The sequence below is a fragment of the Nilaparvata lugens genome, chromosome 3 (genome assembly GCF_014356525.2).
Source record: "Nilaparvata lugens isolate BPH chromosome 3, ASM1435652v1, whole genome shotgun sequence".
NCBI lineage: Eukaryota > Metazoa > Arthropoda > Insecta > Hemiptera > Delphacidae > Nilaparvata > Nilaparvata lugens.
In genome coordinates, this window is record NC_052506.1 from 30,947,791 (window position 1) to 30,975,076 (window position 27,286).

General features: G+C 32.6%; 1 protein-coding gene across 1 annotated transcript; it reads left to right on the forward strand.

Moving 5' to 3' along the window:
• On the forward strand, positions 1–27,262 carry LOC111045451 (golgin subfamily A member 1). Its single transcript, XM_039423501.1, has 13 exons — positions 1–268; positions 6,166–6,422; positions 8,425–8,653; positions 8,901–8,989; positions 9,267–9,395; positions 13,400–13,580; positions 15,941–16,050; positions 17,368–17,559; positions 22,607–22,795; positions 23,828–24,031; positions 24,443–24,559; positions 25,474–25,716; positions 26,864–27,262. The coding sequence occupies exons 2-13, from the start codon at positions 6,171–6,173 to the stop codon at positions 27,008–27,010; spliced, it is 2,082 nt and encodes a 693-aa protein (XP_039279435.1). The 5' UTR covers positions 1–268; positions 6,166–6,170; the 3' UTR covers positions 27,011–27,262.
• Positions 27,263–27,286: the final 24 nt, after the last annotated feature.

Below are 27,286 nucleotides of genomic sequence, written 5' to 3' on the forward strand. Positions count from 1 at the left end.
ACTGAATAATTGTAGAGGCTGTGACGCCTTTATTGGTGTAAATTACAGGTTATCTGAGTAATTTTGTTTAAATTTTATTTTATTATCTATTTCTGTTGGTACTTTCAATTTTTGTTTCAACTCAATTATTAACATTACCTATTCAATGTTGAATAGTTCAAAACAGAAATACAATACTCATACATTTCTTAAATAGTCGCCAACTATCTGTCAAGCAGGAGCTGTGTACGGTTCATTTGAGAATAGATCAACATTTCATTTGGACTAGGTAAATATATTTAACATTTATACAGTCTGGATATTTTCAAACTAAATCCTAATCGGAAAGTGATGCATAGCCAAATTCTTACGTATTTAGTTTGTATAGGATACTGTAACTTTTTCATCATCATTTTGACGTTTCTTTGGATTTCCTTCCCTTTTATTATTCTAAAATATCTACTGCATTTTGCGTGATAATCTTTGCTCTATACTGCAAGATTTGTTGAAACTACGGTAATCCTTATTTCTGTTGCAAACACAGATACTATCAGTTACTATATATTGATAATAGTTATAGGGCCTATAATATTAAAAAGCATATTGTTTTATTTAATTGCAATGACAATTTAACAACGCACGTTTGTAAACTTCATAAACAATTATTTTTTGGTTAGTATGAATAAAGAAAACTTAACTAGGGTACAGTATTTAAAATTTTATTTTATTAATAGGCTACGGTAATCTATGAGAAGAAGCCTGCCTTAGTTCACTTTGGAAAAAAGAAAATAGGCTACAATAATATATTCATTGGGGAGCTTTGTTCAGGTAATCTGATTAATCTCAACATGAATAAGCCTATAAGAATAGTAAGATATAACTAAACCTAGAAAAAGGAATAGGAAAAATCTTGATTGAGTCTTGGCTGCAATTATTGAAGTTAACTGGTCTTTGCCCGGTTGTAAGTAAATTAATGAAACTATGCCTTGATTATACCTCTTATGATATCTTCTGCTTCTCTCTTTGGTTTTCGTGTCATTAGTAGCAAGGATCATCATGGTTTATCTAATATTTTTATCAAGGGCATTATAGACTGCATTGTTGTCCCTTTTACTGTTCTCATCAACAGGTTCATAGTATTGGGAAAATTCCCTTCTGCCCTCAAAGCTACAAAGGTAACACCCATTTTCAAAAAGGGTGACCATGTGGACGTTACCAACTACCGTCCAATTGCTCTAGACCCCATTTTATCAAAAGTGATGGAAATACTGCTGTGCAGGCAATTGTGTATTTTCCTGGAATCCAACAACTTACTCTGCATGACACTTTGGTTTTCGGAAAGTTCTGTCAACCACACATGCCCTAATTAGGCTGGTGGAGAAGATTACTGAATGTTTTGAGGATAAATCCGCTGCTGCTGTCACTTTTTGTGACCTCAGCAAAGCGTTTGATTGCGTGTCTCATGATCTCCTCCTGACCAAGTTGAAACATTGCATGTGGCAGGATTTTCCTCTTATCTGCAGGGCAGAATGCAGTATGCGTCTTCAAATGATGACAACTCTCCATGTTCGTCTGTCAATTGTGGTGTACCCCAGGGATCGGTACTTGGTCTTATACTTTTCTTAATAATGATTGATTACCTCAGCACTAGTGTCCCTTCAAGAATTATTCTGTATGCGGATGACACCACTGTGATCAACAAGCATGCTGATGGTGAGCAGGCTCTGGCTCTATCTGAGAATAATCAGCTTTTTGTACAGGAGTGGCTGGCTGCCAATGAATTGTTTCTTAATGAGAGCAAGACAGTCACGGGTCACGGCACGGTCAGCTTTGGGCACATAAAATCTATAAGGAATACTATTGCTGCTCAGAAGTTTCTAGGAGTCACTGTCAATTCAACACTCAGCTCGGCACAACACATAGCTGGTCTCAAGAGCTGATTATGCAGCAGTGTCTTTGCACTAAGGCGCTGTGTCAGGATGGCCTTCAACAGGCATATTCTGGTCTCTTTCAGTCCCACATACCATATGGTCTAATTGTCTGGGGTTGTGCTTCCCATGCTCAAGATATCTTAATTGTCAAAAAAAAATCAGAGTTATTGCAGGGGCTCGAAGACGTGAACACTGTAGAGATCTTTTTAGAAGTCTGTTCTCCCTTTATATTCTGCATTTCCCACACAACACGATCTAGTCAATCGCTGAATATAGCTCGACTATTTCAAACAGGTAAAAGTCATGTGAATATGGCCACCAGGTTAATGAACAAATTGCCTTTACAGGTTAGAGATCTGAATTATGGAGAATTCAGGCATTGCATGCAGCTATTTCTCCTAAGAAACCCGTTCTACTCCATTAAGGAATTCAGTGAAACTAGATGGAAGGTGGAGATTTCATGTGAATGTTTGTCCTGGCTTATGTCTGATTTTATATTTTATTGACTTATATTTTAAATTGCATAGTTAGTTTTATATTTTGTACTAGATTATAATAGACTATGATGTATTGAATTTTATTAGTGTATTAGTATAGATTTATATTGAATATTATGTTTATAAAACTACTATTGTTGACTGGCCCATGTATTAACGTGTAATATATTTTTGGCTTAATAAAGTATTATATTCTATTCTATTCACTGGTAACGTAATTTTTACACGGCTAAATCTAATAGACAAGATTAATCTGAATTGCGTCAGTTTTGAATTTCAGCTGTTTTTAGAAAACATCTACTAGAACTCAATAGATGGCCGTTAGGCTGGCCACTAACAATACTGCAGGCCACTACCATCTAGATTTGCAGCTTCCTTTTCGGATAATATTTCTTCGACTACTGATGACGTCACAACCTAGCGCTATATGGCTTTGTAAATTTAGGTGGTAGTGGTCAAGCACGCATTTACAAGCAAACCTGACCTGAAAGAGCACACTAACGATACGATGTTACCACTGACATTAGTCGAAACGACTACTTTACATAAAATAAACCACCAACAACAAATCAATCACAGAAAAAATTACAAATTGAGATTGCGTAATATTATAATGATACAAAAAATTATCCTCAAATATAAAAGCGAAGGAAAATTAAACAATGAAGAATCATAGACACAAAAACCTTATCTCAAATTTAAACAGCTGTTTTATGCTTGCTTGCTTTCGCCGAAGACACCAAGGTACTTTTTTCAGTTACGCAACGTACAGCCATATCTTGTTCGGCAAAGATGATATTTGCACACTTGTTGCAACTAAAATTTAAACATGTAAAATAAGACGATATTTTGAATCAATTTCTGATTAGCCTACAACTGCATACAATGATAACTAGCATTTACCAAAATAAAAATTTCAATCATGTTTAACAGTATTATAAATTTACTTTGTTAATTCTCCTTTCTATTTCACTAGCTTTAGAGAAATTCTACGAGAGGCATGTAGAAATAAGTCTCCCTTTTTCAGATATGTCATGTTTTAATGCAATAAAAAGTTAACTATTTGAAAGCTTGTACTTCTAAATATTTTTCTACATAGTCGGCAGATTATGTAGCATTTTCAGAAAATCTGCTGCAAACAACTTTGTACGGTAACCACCTCGCACGCATTTAGAAATAACTTTTATGTCAAAATTTCGTCGATGGTTTTTTACTTGGCTCAAGAACCTGGTCAGTCAGCTCTCAAAGCGAAACTCTTCGTTCCTTGAGGAGAAAGCAATCATTCCACAGCTTGTTTATGGGTGTTCAACGAAGTTATTCATTGAATACCTTTAGTCAATGATCAAATAGTAACGCTTTGAGAGCTTGTTGTTGACCAGGTTCCCAAGGATTTCTACAAAATTTTGACCGAAAACTGGGTTATCCCTAGGTGTGTGCAAGGTGGTCCCATATAAAGTTCATTGTTGGCTTGACTGGCGGCTATTTATAAAAATAGTGAAGTACAAGCTTTCAGATGGTAGGCTTTTTCATTGCATTAAAAATGCTATTCCCGCAAAACAAGTAGGAACCCTACTTTTTAAATGTATGTTGATCATTTGGGCCTACAATAAACTCAATAATCATGATGAATAGATTATATTAAATTTGAAAACCAATAAACAACTGATAATTCTTCAGGGTTGTTCAATGAGGTATGGATAACTAAAAAACGCAGTTAGAGTTAGCCACTCATATTTAAACAAAGCTCATTTTTTCTCCTAGTACCTTTAACAGTTAATAATTAAAGAGGAAAAATTGTAATATTGACACATACAAAAAATAAAAGAATGGAGTTTTGTTTGAAATCCATAGCTTTTTAAAATCCATACTTCATTGCACAACCCTATGAAGTTATAATTTGTTTATTACGCTTCCAATCAAATACAATTTATTCATAGTGTGTAAATTATCAATGTTTTTTTGTTTTGCTTAATCATTTATGAGTCATTCTGACCCTATCATTTCAAATGTTCCAACTCAAGCAAATTGCAATATTCATTACACTGTTGAGAATCAGCTCCGGCTCATCTATGTCACAAAGCATTTTTTGTCAGTGAGAGATTTAATTGAATGTAGAGCACTCATTGCTGAAAGCATTGTGAATGCTTCGGCTTCAACACTTGTGCAATTAACTTGAACGTGATGCTTGTTGGCTTACAGCTGCAGAAATCAACTCATTTTGAAAACTTGGCTTATCTTGTTGAATCGTGTTATACTTGTCTGAAATTCAAGAGATCTTTGTGATGGATTACTTGTCTATACTACTTCCTTCCATGTGCTTTGTTTAATTTCCATTATTATTTATAAAATCATTCCGTTTTGTATTCAATAATCAAGTAAGTTAAATTACTAAAACTCTTTTTTTATCAAGTGACAGTAGTTTTTATGATAATCTAAGTGGAAAGTGTTCAAGCTGAAAAAAGATATTTTTTATAAGCTACTTTTTTGCAATTCAACAACTTATTTATTCCACTGAAACGACTATGCAAAACAAAAAAGCCTAACCCCTGGTGGAGTGTACTCCCCCTAATGACGTAAATAAAAAATACACCCAGATGAGTAGGGTCGAATAAATAAATAAATTTAGCGTAAAGCTCAATACTTGAAATAAAATAATAAATTTCAATGAGACTAAAAAAATATGAAAAAGATACATAACTACAATAAAAGATGTTCAACAGTGATAGCAAAATCAATGAAGTAGTTACAAACTATTTTTACTTAACTGAGTAATATTTATGCTTTTTTATTAAGGCAGCATATTCAATACTTTTTAAAATGATAAGACGTGTTTACTTAACATTAAGCATCCTTTAAAATCCCCAATGATCTTGAAACACGCTTTAATCATATTGATTCTTCAAATGAGCTCTCCATGCCATTCCTTTTGTGTGTTATGTTTTATGATTTCTATGATGATGTCTATATGTTATGAATTCTCCATATTAAATAAACAAATAAGAAATTGTGAACCACCACTGTTCGAGGTGGTACATTGATCAGCAGTGATGTACATCTTATTATTTGTTCCACTTTATAGTTTGTTTATAGCCTACTAATAATGAATCATTTGAGAAAACAATATTATCTACATTAATTCTAATTTTGTTGAACAAATACGATTGATAATAGATTATAGAGTAATATATACAGAACCCTTAAGCAATATTATCTTCAATAACTGAATAATTCGTATACCCTTTATCAAGATTGAAAATTCAAATTTCTTATTCCTTTCCTTCTCTTGAGAAAGATGATCTGGAGTAGTAACTCCGAGTTAAAAGATCATCAATCAATCTCTTCTATTGATTTCTCTCTTGTATTCTATGTTTTTATAATTATTTGGGTTTGCATTTTCAAATATATTTGTTATATTATCACAATGGCTTTTTGATAATATATCAATGTCTTGCTTTGCAGCCAGCAGCACTGAGTATTTGTTCCACTGATAAGCTCATCAGTCACTTCCCTGTTCTTTTCTCTGTCCAAAAACTCTTTATTGACAGTAAATCAGTACAATGCGGAAAATTCAACATGTGTATGCCCAAAACTAATACAGTCTCCACAATTTAAATGAGCAGGTCAGAACTGATTAAATTCATGTTTCATTAAAAATATTATTAATATTTTATATGACTGAACAATTTTCAGTCTAGTATAACTTTGAACTAAAATGTTCAATTCCTTAGATAAAATATAATCTTATTATTCTCTTGCAGGTACAATGTTCAATAATATGAAGAACAAGATAAGGGAGAAAACGGGCAGTGAACTTCCGAAATTCTCGCTGGGTCAAATCCAGCAAAAAGTGGGCCTGGGTCGGCACTCGAGGCAGGGCTCCGAGACCAGTCTGAGCAGCTTTGCGCCGGATGACGAACATCCCCCACCCCCGCTCCCGCCCCCTCCCACTCTGCACGAGGACCCCCCACTTGCCTTGAAGCCCGACAACAATGAATTGGTACTCGCCGATGGAAAGGCAAGTGATGCATGCTTTATCGTTTGGAGAGATGTGATGTGTCATTTGGCCATCATTTCATCATTTCTTAAAGAATATTGTGGGTGAGGTTTTATGTTTTTTGTGTCGAGGAAATTCTCTGAAAATTTTCGAAATAGGTAGGCCTATGTCTTTATAAAGAAAGAAAGGTATGTAAGTATATGTATGTCTTTTTTGCTGATGATACCTCCATGATGAGTTTGGTCATGTCTGGTGCGCGGGTAATGAGGAGGAAGATGATACAAATGAGTGTCAACCAGAATGGGAATCGAACCCATCACATCACCTGTGCAGCGACAGCACACTGAAGCTGTGATGCTCCCTACCACTGAATAATGACCTACTCCAGTTCGCCAAACTTCTACTAGTATGGCTATAAGTATGGCGAATAGAATTGTAAGTACTGCAGTTACTTACAATGCATAAATCAAGATCATTTTAAATATCCGAATAGAACATTCAAATAAAGCTTCAAGAACTTGTGAATCAACATTTCGTAACTCCGTTGTAAAGTTGGTAAAAAGACAATCTTTGTTTATACTCACTAGATAAACGGAAGAATATTTTTAAATTCTTATCGCAAACAAGATTTACTATTTGTATTTGAATAGCTCCTAAAACGTGCTGTTGATACTCTTCCAAGTAAATCAGTCTGAGAAGCTCCAAATATAACTAATAAATCGTTTATTTTTTCAAACCAGTGATTTATAGTAATTGATTGTTGTACTTCCTGCTAAATTTCAAATTGAATTATAGTTTCAAATATTTTTAATGGCTATTATTTATAGGAGATATTATAATCAACAAGTTTTTAAGCCTGAAGAAACTTATAATAGGTTGAAAATTTGATGTAAAAAGTAATCGCCTTTTCATTTCAAATTTCTTTTGTAGTACTTTGATGCACAGGAAACGTTGCTGATGATTTATTCATCAACTGATAAGTTATCCTCATTTAGTACACAAGTCACGCCAGTACACACCAACTTTCCACTATTCAAGTGGAACTAATTTTATCTTATCTTTAGCTCATAATAAGTACACACTACCTCAAGGTGAATGCACCTTGAACTCAAGTCCAACTCAACTATCACCGCCTATTTCATGATTGGATTTGTTTATTGTCCACTACCCATTTATGAAAAAATAACTAGAACATTTTACGATCGACTAGGCCCAAGTTTATCATGCTCAAATGTTCAATTGGGCAAATGTTCACTGGATTTGCTTGCCATGTGAGCCTCACAACTCATTCTCCACATCCTCATCAGCAATGATCATCTATTGAAGTGATATCATCCAATTTTATGAAAATATGAATCCATTACGATGCTAGCAATTGTTATTTTCAAATATATGAATGTTTGAATTTTTAAAATTGTAGTTTTAAAACACATCATCTGAAATTTTAGAAGCTTCTGGCTGGTATTATTGGTTTAAATATCCACTCAAGCTCCATATAATTGATGTCAGCAAAATAATCAGTATCTAGATCTGTGCTCAGTCTATATTATCCATATCATATTCATATCCAAGTAAACAATAAGGTCTTATATAATGAAAATATGAATATATTATGATGCTAGCGATTGTTATTCTCAAACATATTATATGAATGTTTGAATTTTTAAAATTTCAGTTTTAAAACACATCTTCTGAATTTTTAGAAGCTTCTGACAGGTATTATTGGTTCAAATATCCACTCTAACTCCATATATGTCAGCAAAATAATCAGTATCCAGATCTGTGCCCAGACTATATTATCCATATCATATCTATACCCAAATAATCAATGAGATCTTATCATAGTGAACTTAGATGCATTAACATATTATTTGTTGAAAATTTAATTGAATATGTATCATAGTGAATTCTGCTTTTTCTTACTTCTGATTGTGTATTAACTGTGCTAAACTATTTTAGTTTCCTGGAAATAAATTTATATTTGTTTTATTTATGACCTGTATCAATTTAATTTGTTTTATAGAGTCTTACTCCAAAAGATTTGACTCGATTAGCTAAACGTGAAGACGAATGGCGAAGTCGACTGGAAAGGAGAGACGCGGAATGGACAACGAAACTGGAAAGGCGTGAAGCCGAATTGACGAGACTGCTTGAAGAAAAAGAAAGAGAATGGAGAAAACAAGAGCAGTCTCTAACGGAGGACCTGTTACGATCCACAAGGGAACTCAAGGATGCTCTCAAAATGGCTGAAGGTTTGTTCGTTCAAAGTGATTTGCTATTGAAATTAACTAGTGAATACTCGCACTCATTTCTTCTAGATCTCATCACGTTATTTTCATTGCTTTCCTTTTCCATGCATTTTCTACGTAGATTATTATGTTCTTCTGTCTATAATCTAGTAAATCTATCACATTCAGCATTAATATTGTTTTATAATAGTGTAGTAATTATCCTGATATTGTAAATCCTGTGGATGAAATTTTCTATTCAAAATTTCAGAATGTAAGCGAAAAATGAATCAGCATCAAGAAGATAAAGATCAACTTGAGGGGTTTCAAAACCAGGAATTGGCTAAAATAAAGCATTTGGTAAGTTTTTACACATGATAGTTGCATTATTTAACAATTTTTTTTTAAATATACAGTATCAATTTTTGGACAGTTTTATTCTTCAAATTTAATTCTTCGGTCATTTTGGGTATCTGAAATAATTCTTATACACTAATAATATTCCAGCAGTTGGAATTTCTAATAAAAATCTTCCATACTATTAAAATCAGTTCATTCATTTTTGACTCGTAATTTTTATTCTTCATTTTTTCTTATAATTAACAGTTCCAGTTATTCATTCTAATGCTCTTTACAGCTCCTCCAAAAAGAGCAAGAAAATGCCGAAAATGGATCCGCATTGAAAGAAGCAACTGCCCTGGTTGAAAGCTTGAAGCAAGAAGTAAACAGGTTGAGGCCTTTCGAAGAGCAAGTCAGTAATTTCCAGGTGAGAATCAACTTTTGTCTGTATATTTACGTATATTTATCGCACCTTGTGTTGAAAAACTCTGAGAATCGAGGATAGTCATACATTTTTGCAGCTTCCACAGCTTTGGCCAGTGACCGACTCAACTAAATTCAAGCTTTTTTTGCAGTAAGCTAACTCCAAATGTCCTTTTTGTAATTTAGCATTATAAGTTTTTTAGTTTTGTTTTAGTGAAGAAGTAGACACAAGTTAACAAATTACATTAAATACTATCAATTACGTACAATAAATATACATTAATGCAATAAAAATAATAATAATATCGAGTGACCTGGCTGGCTCAGGTCTGGTGTCAGAGTTTTCAGGTCGCAACTGATCAATTTCAATCAGGGCCTCTGACATGACCTAACGACTGCTTTTTAGGCAGCCGGGACCGATGGATTTAACGTGTCCATCCGAAACACGGGAGTGGCCCGAAGTAAAAATCTTGCCCGGGCCGGGATTTGAACCCGGGCCTTTGAATCATAAAATACTATCATTAATGCAATAAAAAAACTTTCCAGTTGTTCGCACAGTGTGGTCTGTGGACTCATTTGTAAACACAATTTTATTGTGATTTAACGGTGTTTGTCCTTTGCTCTATACACATATTCTGATTGATATTCCTTTGTATTATGGTTCAATATATTCCTTATATATTATAAGGAATTATTCCTTATATTATTGATATTCCTTTGTATTATGGTTCAATATATTCAAAAATATCCCCCAACAAAATTCTTTTGAATGTTTTTCAACTTGATATGAACTTGATATCGTCAAAATAAGTTTATTAACCGTATTCAAAGTTAAATGTATTCTACCTCATTCTACTTTAACCTTCTTAATCAATTATCTACAATCGTACTAAAATTTGTATCATCTAACAAAATAAATCTTTTTGAAAAATTATCTGTTTCCAATCAATTAAGAAACACACATTCAAAGAGCATTTAATACTTGCTATTACAATCAGTTTTGTGACCCATGGTATTAGCTGGTCCACTTGCCACTTTGTATCGGAGCGCTAAACAATTTGTATTTATTTTTGTTTGTTTATAAAATTTGTTTCATTTTGCTGGTTGCAGGAAATTCTATGTTTTGTTATACAGTATTATGTAGTATTTATTAATTTAATCAATTGGTTGTATTATTTAGTGATGGTTTTGGAGCTGCGCTTTTTCAGCAAATTTGTTTTGTTTGTTTATGATCACACACTTGGAAGCACATTTCCTAATTGTTTGTTTTATTTGGCTTTTTTATTATTCTTGTGTTAAATCACTTGAGATCATTTGCAGAATATTAATGGGAATCATACCATTGAAGGATTAATCGTGTCGATCGTATTTTGAGGTGAGTTCTGCACTTTGACAGTTGAACTTTGAAGCTTTTTCACGCTTAATTTGTTTGGTATCACAGGTGATGGCTGTTTTCAACTGGTATTTTATTCTATTAGCATCTCTACTTTAAATCATTATTATTTTATTAACTCTTGTTTACACATGCTTTCCAATAAGATACGAATAAATCAATCATATTATAGTAATGGTTATCTTTCTCTTTCGCTGTCTGTAATTATTTTAATTATTTAAGAGGGAATGTAGATCAAGTTGAAAGTATAGTGTTGATAGCATCTATATAGTGCACATTAGCAAGCCCTTAACAAGACAAAAATACTATCAACTTTGCGTTGCGGGATAAGTGGAGAAGAAGAGCTCTAGATGGAAGATAGAGAGTATTTTGGACTCCAGAGAGGACTTTGGATTTATCTATTTGATAATAACAAAAGTATTAAGGTGCGAGAAAACTATTTTTTATTGTAACAAACAGGTTGTATGCTGAAATCAAGTCTTGCAATAAATAATGTCTGTACAATCTAATTCAAATGTTTCTAATAAATAATTTTTTAAAGCCTGGAAAACTGGAGCAAGTGAAATCTTAGTCATTACTATCCACGTATGATTAATTCTACATATTAATTACTACTCTTTGTATATTAAAACTCTTCGCATGTTTCTTTCCCATTTGCATTGAATTTTGCCAACTGATCTATTCATTTTTGTTGTCTGTTTTCAAAACTCTTTCAACTATTAATCTAATTTCGAGAGAGAAACAGTTATAGATTAATTATGTTGTTTCTATCCTATTATTTTTTATTTTGTGCTTGTGTAAATGCAATAGAATAAACTTCAAACAAGATTTTTCAAAGGTACTTGAAAAAATAAAATGAAATTCTTGGTAATTATCTAATCAAGAATATAGAATGCCAATTTTATTGGTTATATCATTCTTACCGTGAACTATGTAGCCTATCCATTTTCTGCCGATTAATTTAAGATTGAAGGCTTGAGAACTTGCAGTCATGCCAGAGTGATGGGACAAGGAAGAAATGTAATATGTCATTTTTTTATAATTATATATAAAATTGAAAATAAATTGTTAGTGCTGGTCCTGGTGTGTCAGCATGCTCTTGGAAACCGCCGAACAGTTTTGGCAGCATCCCAATCTACTACGTCTTTGTCTCAGCTATCTTTTGTTTACTCCCCACCAACAAAAGCCATACGAATTTTCTTTTACTCTTGAACAGTATCACCAAATTTGAAGTCATGAACCTGTGGGGTAACTTGAATGCAAAGTTCACCGTACACGTCCTATAACAATACATGAACTAAAAGAAAACATTGGAAACTGAATCATTGCCGTTCCCCAAGATTTGCAACACTGCCTTCCAGATTTTCCTTAACAGACAAAATTTTATAAAGTCGAGAAAACATAACCTAGTTTTGGGCTGTGCCTGTTGATTCTCCACCAAATTATTAAAAATAATAATTTTGTATCATTGAATCAATAAAAGAACAAAGAAGAGACTGAGAACGCCGAAAGAGAGGACATATTTCTGATGTTCCTTCCATACACAGTCAATGGATGATAGAATATGAAATGAAATTATATCAACTCAAAAAGTGCGGTATTTCCGCCATTTTGATTGTAGGAACATGAATGGCATGATAAATACGTGCTATTTCCTTAGTAATTTTACTGCTTTTATCAATTTATTCGTTAAAATTACATTATTTCAAAATTATCTGTTTCTTTGCACAACTCAATAGGCAGTGAATTCCGAATTGTAGCACATGTTTCGGATGTCATCTTAAAAAGTGAAGTGGCGCATTTCCAACATTTTCATTGTAGGAACATGAATGATATGATGAATACGTAGACTAGTTTTATGAATTTTTTTCGTAGAAATTACATTACGGTATTTCAAAATTCCTCATTTCCCTGCTCCACCTGTACAAATCCCTCACACTTGTTATAAAGTCCAATCTTCATGTGACAAATCACATAGAATATCAAACAGTCGAGTGACTCTGTTGATGTACCAAATATAGTTTTCGTTATCTATAGATGAAAAAATAATCTGATTTATTTACACACTTAAAAAAATTACAGGGCTGTGAAGCAAATAGAGCCCCCTTTTCCACTTAATCCACAAAATTATTAATTAAAAAAAAAAGTTTATCATACTATGTGTGATAAGTACGTGAATTGAAAATTGTTTTACAATTTTGATGATGTAATTATCTCTAAATAGAAAATAATTGGATTTATTTACAGTGTTGTGAGACAATAAGAGCTCCCATTACCACTTAATCCACAATATTAAAATGAAAATGAAAGTATTACATCATACTATACGTAATAAGTACAGAAATTAAAAATGACTTGGAAAATTTTAGTGATTCACAATATAATCAATTAAATGAATATAGTATATCATACTATAAGTACATAAATTTAAAATTACTTTACAATTTTAGTGATTCACAATATTGTCAATGAAATAAAAATAGTAGGCTACATCATTCTACTAAAAGTAATAAGTACATAAATTGCACATTACTTCACAATTTCAAAGATGTCACAGTATTATCAAGCAAATGGAAATGGTAAAAATAAGTTTGCAATTTGAATGGTGGGCATAGGATGACATGGAGTGCCTGCGGCATTCGTCGGACAAGGAGCGGTGGCTGCTGTCCAGTCGGCTGGCGCAGGCCGAGGAGACGGTGCGTCACCTGAGGGACCGCGTCGCCGTGCTCACCTGTCGCAGCGAGGCCGAGTGCGTCGCGCTCGGCGCCACACTCTCCTCCGACGAGCGCGTTCAAGGTCAGCCTCATCAAATTACTTCTTTCATTAATTGAGCTATAAACATGGTGCCAATAAAATAAGTCAATGAAATATGTGTGGTGTCAATGAGATAAGTGTGGTGTCAATGGAATATGTATGGTGCCAGCGAAATAAGTATAGTGTCAATGAGATAAGTGTGGTGTCAATGGAATATGTATGGTGCCAGCGAAATAAGTATAGTGTCAATGAGATAAGTGTGGTGTCAATGGAATATGTATGGTGCCAGCGAAATAAGTATAGTGTCAATGTAATATATATGGTGACAATGAAATAAGTAGTATGATGTCAATGAAATAAGTATGGTGTCAATGAAATAAGTAGTATGATGTCAATGAAATAAGTATGGTGTCAATGAATTAAGTATGGTGTTAATGGAGTATGTATGGTGTCAATGAAATGAGTATGGTATGGTGTTAATGGATTATGTATGGTGTCAATGAAATAAGTATGGTGTCTAAGAATTAAGTATGGTGTTAATGGAGTATGTATGGTGTCAATGAAATGAGTATGGTGTCTAAGAATTAAGAATGGTGTCTATGAATTAAGTATGGTGTTAATGGAGTATGTATGGTGTCAATGTCAATGGTGTCCTTAATTAATTTGAAAGAGTTTATTGAGATACAAACATGGTGTAATCAGCTGTGAATGAATAAATGGATGGATATTTGAATCAAAATCGTGGAAACCTTAATTATACCAACTGTAACCTTAGGATATGAGGATCTATGAAGGACAAATATATCCTGTTTTAAACATAATTTCCGTTGCATTGTCTATATAATAATCTATTGATAATTATATTTTCTTCACTCCCGTATTGTTTCCTCTAGCACCGGCAGCGTTGTCAAGTTGGGCTCTGTGTCGGCACAAGTTCTGAGCTTCAAACGATCGCCTCTATTGAATGCTTGAACCAGCGATTCATCATCTATTTAAAGACGTTCACATCTCTTATTCTTATTAGCGTAAAATACACATATATTTGTATAAATATATCAAGTAAACAATAAGTTTAGCATACGACTGTCTTGAATCAGTTTATAAAATTTCTGGCTCTGGCCTTGAATACAGTCGACCATTGAATAATAATCGTTTAACAACAACTCGTAGTGAGATACGCGTTTTAAAGTCAGCACCCAATTATTATGGGTTTACTTGCCTGCCTGTCATTAGAAAAAGCAAATAGCTCTATTATTTTTCAACTTCACAACGTTGGCAAATGATTTATTGGCTATGAATAAATATAATCAGTTACCAGAATATTCAATCTCAATTATGAAAACTCTTTATTAATCGTAAAAATATATATTTTCTTGGTCAATATAATATATTTGAGATATAATTGATCATTATGAACAATTAATGTTATATCAGCTATAGAGGGATGCCTTGAATCACAGCTATCTACAGAAAAGTGACAACTATACCTCCCTATCATTTTCACTGACTTAATAACGTGACTCTTACTGTGGTTTTTGTTTGTCTGACCTACGTCCTTTCTACTTGTTTCCAACGGAGAGACTCACTTTCCATGCTATTTTAATGCAGTTAGTTCAAATCCCTTGACCCTAGAGAATAAAGTGACTACTCTACTACAACTACTTCTACTCTACTCTAATCTCCAAGTGACTACTCTAGGGAAAAAAATAAAAAGTAGTTATTTAGTATTCTGATCCAGAGAACAAAGTAAGACTTCAGATGGTGGGTGGAAGAAAAATAAATTTAATTGTACTGCCTTAGATCTGCCAGATTTCAATTTGTCTGGTGCCTATTCCAGACAAACTGAAGCAAGTGGGACGTTGTGCACTTGTGCCTTTCAGTTCGTACATTCTCACAGCATCGAGTTTACGTTGTAGGCTGATACATAGGGAGTCTAGTTATCTAAATTAGAATATTATTAGATACAGCTAAGGACTTCCTCAGATCTGCCAGTTCTCAAATTGTCTTGAGTATAAAATTAAATGAACATAACCTAAATGGTTCTGTTTAATTAAGATTTTTAAAGGTGAAAGAAAATGTTAGGGAGGTTAGGGTTTGGCTTTTAAATGGCAGTATGTTGATATTATTTGAAATGTTTTGATGATTTTAGATTAAAAACATAAATAGCTAAATAAATAAGCCAATATACTCTTATTATGTTTAATACAAGATAAAGTATCAATTCATAATATGATACGGTGTCTTACGAATATGATACTTAATCCACAAAGCAATGGAACCAGACAAACTGAAATTTGAGATCCTCCCGATCAGATGATTCTTGCACATTTGAGATATGGCATATATAGATATGATTGACACCTAATTTGATTATGTATAATAATCTAAGTTTCTTTTTGTAGCTCTGTTGGGTGAAAGAGCTCTCTTGGAACGAAGACTTGAAGAAGCACATGTCCATCTCTCAGACATCAAAGCTTCCTGGAGTGGACAAATATCTGCTTTGGAAACTCAGGTCTTTACAAATTCATTTTATTGTATATTTTATCTACAATTTGAATCAAATGAAGGGAGAACGCTATAATGATACATCAAATTGTTATTTGATGTAAAGATTGTTGAATCATTAGTAAAAGCATAGAGAAACAATAGCGTAAGTAGATATCTCATGGTATAGGGCGTTTATGTCGCAACTTTTACTGTTATCTCAAGCCGATTGCTGTTGATTATTGTCGATTTTTACTGTTTTTTTGGGGTGCACACAATGAGAGACTACAAGTGTCACACAGCTTCACGGGAAAGAATTACATGGACTATCGGCTTGAGATAACAGTAAAAGTTGCGACATAAACGCCCTGGGATATCTACTTACGCTATTGTTTCTCTATGGTAAAAGTTATTCATGGTGAAATATATGAGTATTTGTAGTAAGGAGAGTAACTTCATTGCATTATTAACATTAGTTATTCACTCCCAATGTCAACTTTCAAATTGCCGGCCAGGATAGCCGAGACGAATGAGGCGTTACCCCATTTAGTCTGCTTGCATTACCTGGTCGTGGGTTCGAATCCTGACGGGTTGACATGGACGTTCGATCATTTCATCAAATCACTCTCGCACTTTTCATCACCCAAGCACAAGCAAAAATCATAATGTGTAGGCATCATCCATTATTATAAAAATATAGAGGTCTTCTAAATTTGTACAAATTATGACATATGCTAAACATTTCGTGTATCGTCATGAGAACAAAGAAAAATACGGTTCACCACCTTATGATTTGGATGAGCATCGCAGGCATCCAAAGTACTGTTCTCTATTTTGAATTATGTTAGTCTTTGCCTAGTATTTGTAGTTGGACTCATGAAAACCAATAGAAATATGTTTTCAATTGTTTACTCTTTGATGTTTTTTCAATACATTGAAATCTAGTCTAAAAATACTAATGAGCAATTTTTTTTAAAATATAATAAAGAGTTAAATTAATAAGATAGGTAGTTCTCACCAGGACTACTACTTCTAGCAACTAACTTGAAATTAACAAATAATATTAAAAATAAAAATATAACTATAAATTATCTTGTATTACAGATACACATTAACACTATTAACACTGCTCTGCTTTTTGGCACTTTCACTCCACAACTTTGATAAAATAGACCAATATAAATATCATGTGATAATTGTTCTAGAATTATCATTACTCTCCAACAATCTCAGTCATATTTTATACAAACCTTATCATTTAAATTCTAGTTCTGGCTGCTTTGAGTAATTTTTGAAGTACTCAATTCTATTAGCAACATTTTTCAATATATGTTATGCATTTCAGGTTGGGCGATTGAGCCGGCAGGCAGGTGAAGAAGGTGTTGAGCGAAGAAGAGCCGAACAAAAGATAATGGAGCTGGAAGCCAGATTGGAGGAGGAGCAAAAGGAGAAGCAGAAGCTGGTGGGCAAATTGGAGCGAACAGCCTCTGAGCGGGACAATCTCGCCCAAGAACTGAAAAATGTTGCCCAACATGTTGTGAGTCCCATGTCACCATGAAACACATTGCTAGTTGACTTGGTATCATTCCACTCTCTCTGTGCCTGGCAACTAACACCGATCATTCTTATATTTGAGTGTAGTTTTCTCTCCCATTGCTTCGATTAGTTTCGGTCTGAATGTGTTTCCCAGGTTTTGAACGTTTTCGTTAGCTGTAGGCATTCATACAAATTTTTGCTTTCAACTTTAATCATCCTAGCAACATGAATTCATGTATTGTACTGATAAATCACATTTGCTCAAAGCTTGTTGACTTTGCTTCACACAACTTGGTACTCATCAGGAGTATTTGTGAAATTATAAACTTTCTGCTCAAATAGGATGAAACATTGAATAATATCTAAATAATAATAGTTCTTGGAAAACATAGTACACTAATTTCAATTTAGAAATAATTTTAAAGGAAATTCATTGCATTGGAGGTCAAGAATGCTAACTTCAATTTTTTATAAGAATCTAACATTCAATACTTTATTTATATTTCAACAGATCATTTTATAATGGTTCGCTAAAGAACGATTTTTGTAAATCAATTACAAACATAGCGAAATTAGAAAACATACTGGAAAGGCGAAGGTAGCTTCACGATAAAACGCCCAGAATGAACTTATCGACATTAATTGTTGCTTATCTGAACATCAATCCCGGCATCTGTTACATTTCAGGGCTACTTGATAGTTCTTTTTTTCTATGGAATCACTAGTAACCTTTTATTTATCCAATACATGTAATTTATGTGATTTTCAATACATTTGGAAACTTGATAATTGCATGATTGGCCGAAACCGGTCATCTGGTGTAAAAAAATGGAAAATACGAGTGATTTTCATAAAAAAGCAAAGCTTTATCTTTATTTATTTATTCATTCAACTTCTTACCTTATTATATTTTTTTACAAAGTAATATTACAATATGAAAAATACATGCAATAATATAAATACACAATATTTTGTTTTAAAATGTAGATTATACAAACATCAAATAATAACAAGTAGATAAGAACTAACACAGCTAAAAGGAGAAAAGTGAAAAAAAAAGCAATAAATAAAACAATATTGAGAATAGGAAAAATACAGTTCCACATGCAAAACATTCTTTTTTCATTTTTATAGTTTTTAGTTTTATTTCATTAATTTTCAACCTTTGAACATGCAAACCTTATACTATATATTTAAACGCTAAGATTATATATTCACCTATTTGCCATTTATGTTTGAGTTGTGCTTTAGTACTATAATTCCAACTTCTAAAACATGCATGTTGTGTAAGTATTTTGCATAGTTAGGATTCATTCTACTGACAAAAATGTAATCTATATAGAACTGTAGATAATTAGTAGCCATTCATGTGATTCATCTGTAGACATTCCTCTTGGTTGGTTGTATCTATCTCTTTCATTTTCATATATTGTTCTGTTTGGAAGTACTAAATTTACTTGATGAGGCCATATAAGTTGGTCTATGATTTCTTAACATTTTCTATTAATAAGGACTTGAACTAACAAACTAACAGATTGTAAATAACTAACTTAATATTCAACATGTACATTCCGTTATTTTCACTTCCTTTTTAAAAGTATCTTCCGATGTTCTGAACAAAAAGCATTGAATAGTATGGATAATTGAATTATAGGCTGGTGCAAGTTTAAAACGGGTTGAATGCTAAAACATTAATCTGTAGACAATCTGATTTTCTTTTCCACGATTTTACATGTTGGGTAATATTGTTGTACTTTAATTTTAAAAAATCCAGAAAGGCACTGGTTGAAATAAGTTGTTCAATCACGATCGTCAATATGAAATAGAGTGTACCTTGAAGTGAAAAAAGAATTAGAGAAGAGAAAAATTAACATCAAATTATTGAATGCAATTTAGAAGTCAAGTTTCAACCTGATAGAATATTATATGAAAAATCGCATTCAACTGCATTCCAGGATTATGCAATCAAATTAATATTATACCAAACATCAAAATTTTAGTTTCAGCAGTCCTACTGTAAACCCGATTTTCATTTAATGTAGAACGAAATTCAATGAGGATTACTTGAATTTTTATTTGAAAAAGTAGTCAATTGCAATAAATAAATTCGATCAAAGCTTATTACAGCCCGCTCATCAATAATTTCCTGTACACTACTTTCTTATTTATATTAAAAAAAAAACGTTTGAAAAGATGACAGTGATTGCAAACGTAAGTTTAGTTAACGTTGTACTGAAAGAATTTTCATGTCGGTTTCGTCAAAAACAAAGGTAAGCGAAAGGTAAGCGTAAGGAATTCTAAAGTGACAGGTTTTTAGTAGGTGTTTATAGTTTTTTTCCTATTGCTTGAATAAGAAAAAAATACGGCGGATATTTTTGTAAGGCGGGCGGAGCGTGGCTTTGAATCAAAATTGTTGAAAGCTAGCAACACTCTGCACTCCACCGCATCAACCCTCTGCGTGGCAGGTTCAGTTTTGTTTCTCATTTTTATAGGTAGGTATGTATTCTACTCTATAATATAACATGGAACTACAAATGAGTTTGTTGGTTTTTAAACTCTTTATATTAAATTATAGGTAATCCAACAACAGTCTTATGTAATTGTGATAGTTCAATAATGTTTTTAATAAATTATGATGAAATAGCTCTATCCATCAAGATGGCTGATTACGACATTCCAAAGATTGAATTCAGTCACCTATTGTGAAATAACTAATTATCTTTGATGCTACTTAATAACCCCACTAAACTCAACTAGATTAACCGGTATTGAGCTCTTTTTATTTTTTCCTGCGATAAATTAAACATAAACCAACAATTAATCATATAGGTAACATGACTTGAATTACCCGGCATAAATATGTTTGGCATGATTGACAAAACTAGTGTCTTTTTTGAAAATTAATTATGTATGTGACAACACAAAATCTTCAGCTCAATTGATGAAAAATGCTTTTTTTTTAACTCAAGCCAATTCATCCACTCTCTCCTCCATCTATTATCTCTCATCCATCATTCTTACTATTTAACATAATGGAGTTTTTAAGAAGTAAGGATTTCTAAGAAATGTATTACCACCTCAAGGTGTTTTTTTTTCTATTGAAATAACTAATGACTGTCATAACAAATCCTAATTCACTAATTCGAATTGGGATTCCTCTGTGTTGCATTATAAGAACACTTCTTAATAGGCGTGATAAATCCTTATTGCTGTAATAAGATTCCCATCACAACCTACTTGACTTCAAAAGTCAGAATTGACCTCCCGGCAACTGGGGAAGGTATGTATCAAAAACTAGCGTTTCGAACGGTTCAAAATTCGGTCCTCACTCGTTAAAATGGCGACAAACTTTCCGTTCTTGCATGCTGATTTTATGCATAACCACGTACCTTACTCAATCATGATAATATGAGCTCATGCTCATAATGATGTTATCCATTACATGCAAACTTCGATGAGAGGGATGCTTATTGAAGATTAATTATAGATACAGATATTAGTTGTATCATAATATATAATTACTAGTACCCTTTTCATTTTCGTTAAATAGATAAAAGTTGATAGTTTATATTGATTGATGTATTTTAATGGTTTCAAAGTGGCTGCTACTAATAGCGAAAACTATTGTTTGGAGACTAATATCATGAAGGGGCGCATATCCAAGCATGGATTGAAGCAAATACATTTTCAAATTTTTTTACCAAACTGCACTTATACATGATTTGTTTACTGCCTTGACGAGCTGGCAGTAATGAACTGTGGTATCACTGTGTCAAACGTTATGAGTGTTTATAGTTTTGGTGCTTGAAGTTTCTTTATACGCCCAACGCCCTACTCCACTATGAAATACAACGGGTGATTCTGATAGAACGTGTTCTCAGGAACCTATATACTTGTGCAAAATGTAATATAAGGACGAAGGCTTTAGTGGTGATGAGTAAAGCTAAAAATATGTTTTTTCGAATTACATATTTCAAAAATTACATTATTCGAAATGTAAGAAAATTTGTTACAAAGTGTGTCGTTACCTGAAAATCTATACAATAGAGTATAGATGGTTTCTGGCTGTAGAAGAAAAAATTATTCATTCAAATGGTGACTATCGGAAGATTGAGAAATTGTAACTCAGTACTTATTGGAAATAGATTTGTATTTTTATTAGCTAATAAATGGTGAGAATGAATGATTTTTTCTGTCCGATGGCTTGTTTTGTAGAAAGCTCCAGTGTTAGACGGTCAACTTTTTGTATCCAAGTTGTCCAATACTCTAGAATCTTTGAACGAAGAATTCAGTTACTTCAGAGTTTTCTCCCGCAAAATATACTTAGTGACTATAAATTTATAGTCATTCATAAATATAGACTATTGTAAGAGAGAAGTAGTTCAATTCATCTGCTAGATAAGTGAAAAAACAAAAAAAAATCAATTCATATGCTTATTCGTCTTGTCACATTTCATATATTTATTGGTTCAAAATTTGATGGCCTAATCATAAATGGAAAAGTAATGTTAATTTATTTTACATGATGTTGGCTCTTTAGTACAAAAAATATTGATTGACATGATTGCTTATTATATACCTAATTTATAATTTATGAAATTTAATGTGCTCCATGTGTGTGATCATATATTGCTTTTTGTGTTCATGTTTCATTCACTTTTTCATATAATTTGTTAATTCTCACTCATTCCAGGTATTTCAATTTGTTGAATGTGCTTTTATCATCAAGTGAGGGAACCGTAAAACTAACCACAATTGGAAATTGAGGAGATTAATCTAAATTACAGCTATTTTTTCATCCTTTTTTACAGATATTTGTTGAATGTATGCATGATTCGTTTATTTTTTCCTTATAAAAACTATTTTTTACTTTGGAATTTTGTTGTGACTAATTATTGAAATGACTTCTATGACTTATGTTTGTCTACTTTCTATCAACAGCTTGTTCATTACTGCAGCTTCCTCCGAGAAGAGAACATTATCTAATATCTATTGTACAACTTTGATTGATTGCTGAATTAGAGAAGTAACGATGATTTTGTTTTCAGGCAATCACAAAAAGTGAGAATATCGATCTTGGCGAAAAAGTGATTGATGCAGAGAAAAAATATCAGGAATGCTTAGCAGAGAATGAAAGGCTGTCACAAGAGTTGATGGATGAAAGGCGAAACTCAAAGGAATCAATGAGTGGATCTGCTAATAACGATCTCCTTGTTGAACAATTGGCCCAAATAACAGTTAGTAGAATATTAAAAGTAAAATATCGAAATAGTCCTTTCATTTATTCTAAACAGATATTATTTATAACAATATCTGTAATAGTGTTGTTTAATTAATGAGCATGCATTCATACCAGGTAAGGTATTTCAAATTGAGAAACATTGAAATTGTTTATCTGTTTTCATCGAATGATGTATCTACTAATCGCAGATCTCTTTATTGAGCAATTGGCCCAACAGTTAGTAGAATATTAAAAGTAAAATATCCGAATAGTCCTTTCATATATTCTAAACAGTTATTATTTATAACAATTTCTGTAATATTGTTGTTAAATATGCATGCATTCATACCAGGTAGGCCTACGGTATTTCAAATTGTGAAACATTCAAGTTGTTTATCTGTTCTCATATAATGATGGATCTGTTAATCACTGATCTCCTTATTGAGCAATTGGCCCAAATAACAGTTAGTAGAAAATCAAAAGTAAAATACCTGAATAGCTATTTAATATATTCTAAACAGTTAATTTATAACAATTTCAGTAAATTTGTTGTTCAATATGCATGCATTCATACTACTTAATATATTTTACATTAAATAATATGATTGCGCATCGCCGCACCAACAATCTTTCGTTCTCCTTTTATTATGGAAAATCACAAACTCTATTCAAAACAATTTATTTTGATTGATTTTAACTACTAAGTAAAGGTTTATAGGTATTTCAAAATATTCCTGAATTGTCCCAAAAACACTCAAGTCTATATAGGTTCAGACATGCAGACGTCAAAATTGAAACATTGTCTTTTTCTTGATTGTTGTTGCTGCCAACTTTGGGCATGAATGATCTTTAATGCCAGCACCACACTCTCGCCAAGTCGCTGGCCAATTCGCTTGCCAACATCTATTCGGGAGGAGTGAAGGCAAGTAACCATCCACACTCTAGCGCTCGTCGACATTTTTACGCACCTGGCAAGAGTGTGGAAGCGGCATAGTGTTTAGTTGTCCATAACTAGATATCTATATTAATATTATTTTTCTCCAATCAGAAAGAACTTGAAACCCTGAAAGAGAAAAATGGAGAATTGGAAAAAGCAGCGCAAACGATCCGAGAAGAAAGAGATAAGATTTCCCTGAAAACTACACAGATGTCAGAAGAACTTAAAACTGCCAATCAACAATTAGAAGTAAAACAACAGGAGTATAATAATCTCCACTTGAAAATGTCCGAACAGCTCTCCAAAGAAGCGCAGGTAATACCCCTAGAAACTTATTTAGTTTATATTTTTGCACTCATTGCAATAATTCACGCATACATGTATATTTCTTTTAATTTCTCGAATAGTCTTTGTTTTTGACATTTGGGAACTTTAAAATTGGATTCAATTGATTAGTTTATATTATTTGATAAATTTTCTGTTCGTATGTTGTCCTTAATTCAACTCTATAGCATACATGTACCTAATCTCATCAACAATTATTTCTAATACGTGTTCAATAACGTCAGTGTACTTTTTTTAAATACTCCAAATTATTCGAGTTGTTTTTGTGAAAATAATTCCTTGATTTGAATAGACAATCCAACAATCAACAACAAATTTGAGTTCACCAACCATTTTCATTTCAAGTTTACACTTGATTTTTCAAAGAAAATTTTTTTCTAGGAGAGAGAAGCTCATGCTGCAGTTTCCAAAGAGAATGAGAATAGTTTTTCACATCTCGAGAAAGAACTGCAAGCTACAATATCCGATCTACAAGATCAGTTGGGTGACAAGAATAAGGCAAGTAGATTCCCTATCCTGATTCTTTTCCTATTTCACTTTCTCGAGTTTATTTAAACTTATTGATAACTCCAATTTGAGATATTTCATTCATTTTCAAATTTGAATTTAATAAGCAGGAATAAAGTTCTCGGAATTTGAACCTTTTTTTTAAATTTTCTTGATAACATTTCCTAGTACATTGGTATCTTTTCAATCTTCTATTAATGCTGTAATCTTTTTATGTTTCTAATAGTATATTATTACAATTCAACTCATATATTATATTTCACCTAATGTGTATGTAAATGATCTTATTCAATCTCTTGTTTGAATTTGAATATTGATTTGGTACTTTTAGTATTATTATCAGCATTATAACTACGGTAATCAATGTGAATGGTCTCTTAAGTATTTTGTCAAAAATTACAACATTTTGAAAACTATTAATATTATATTTACTGTAGTATCGGTTATTACTATAATAATATTATATTTAAAAGTAATACTCTAGCAAGTAATAATCATCCATTAGCATTAGGTTAGTGATGACCAACTAGTTATGATGTCCCCTACTAGTTGTACCTTATGGTGGTGACGTCCGTGACATTATTTATAATTAATCGAAACTTTGTCCTTCTAAATCCCTCCCCACATTCACAAAAAAAAACATGTACTATACGACCATACCTGATTTCTAATTTACAGAGACGGAGATAACCTCTCCCTTCAAATTACCCAAGAAACTGAAGGATCCAAGTTTTCCATTATTTATCATGAAATAGTTGAACTATTCATAATCTCCAGTAAATTTGTGATCAATGAATATGGCATTGAATATAATAGGTACATACAATAAAATTATTATTGAATGAATTAAGCTGAAACACCTTCACACCAAAGATAACTATTTCTACTTCTTGCTATTTTTAAAGATGATACGAGTTCTTCAGCAGAGAATAGCTGATATGAAAAAGACTTTGCAACGTGAATTGAAATCGTCTGATCCGGGAGGGGGAGGAGTCACGAACAATGTCAATTCAAACTTGAGTTCTGGCGAGCAAAATCATATTTCAAATTCAAATCAGAACTCTGGATCCGTTCCTTTTGACAACGATGTGAATTTCAAGTACCTTAAACATGTTCTTATCAAGTTTCTGACTTGTAGAGAGTACGAGGTAAGGATATGATGTATTTAATAATTTTTTTGAATTTCACTTGGATTAGACTCTATTTATGTACTAGATTTTGTTGCATGTTTTCTTGTTGAAACAAAGACATTGCAATGAATGAACGAAGCTTCTCTGTTCTAAATACACAATGACGACATCAACTTGGTTAGTTGTTTAGTAGAACAAGGACTGTTTATTCACTAAATTCTATTAGTCAAGGGCTTCAAAAACCACTTGAATCAATAATGAAATCAAAGTTACTTTTATTTGAACATGAATAAAAGGGCTCGCCTTCCGACTCAAAATGTCATGAACTGTATTTTGTGAAATTATTCAACTCACAAAGATAATTCAAAGCAATATTTTTTCCAAAATATAGTAGGATTTTATAATGTTATGAATCCGAAAATTGCACAAAGTGAATTCCATTCATTCAATTAATTTATTTCTATAAGATGAATAGAAAAATTTAGTTGTCGAAAAAAGTAAGATGTTCACAATTTGAAATAAACATAAATTGAACAACATTCCAGTGTAACTTGAAAACTAATTGTTATAAAAAATGTACTGTACTGTGCTTACCAGCGCACAGCAGGACTATCATGTATCATGAGCTTCCAATATATGAATATTATGGGTACATGCAATGCAATATGATATATGGAGTGAAAATTATTATGAGATTCAGTCCCGATTGCACAAAAACCTCTTAAATTTTAATCATGATTAAATTCAACAAGAACTAATCAAAAAATGCTTCTCTGATTGGTTCTCATGGTATTTAACCACGGTTCAACACGCTCTTGTGTAACCGGCTCTTGGACTGTTACTGCATTAATTGGAAGAGGGGCAGTTTTGGACATTGCACTGTTGTATCTTTACAAACTTATAATTTTTATAATGGAACTTTACTGAAATACTGTTTATAATGGAACGTAATCTCTAACACTGAAATGATGATTTACTGAAGGAAACAGAAAGACAAGCACAATACCGGGCTGTCTATTGAAAGTTTAATCAGTAGTTGAATTGAGTAGTTATAAACTTTTACTAAAATAGATTAATGGTAACAGTGCAGAAATGGTATGAAAAACATTTTTTCAAACCTCTAGTGGTTTATATTGTAAATTGATAGTTATGCTTTGTATTGCAGGCACAACATTTGACACGGGCTGTAGCAACATTGCTTAAGTTCTCGCCGGAAGAGGAGCGGTTGCTGCGAGACACGTTGGAGTGGAAGATGTCGTGGTTCGGCTCGCGGCCTCGGCTGCCCACTGGCAAATCACTCTCTCACAGCTGATCGTCGCTCAACCCCTAGTGTTCCTGTCCCCTGTTCCCTTCCAAAGTACGAATGCTGCCACGCCAAAATGTATTATGCAGTTGTAGAGTTATTATGAAAAAAACATAACACTTTCTGTTCACCACATGAGGGAAGAATTGGAATATTGAATTCTTCAATTTTCTCAGTCATTGTTATGGTATTTCACAGATTGTTATTATCTGATACTTTCTTGCCAAGTAAAAATGGTAATGAACCACATTATAGTGTATAGAAACTCGTAAATAATCTACCCGA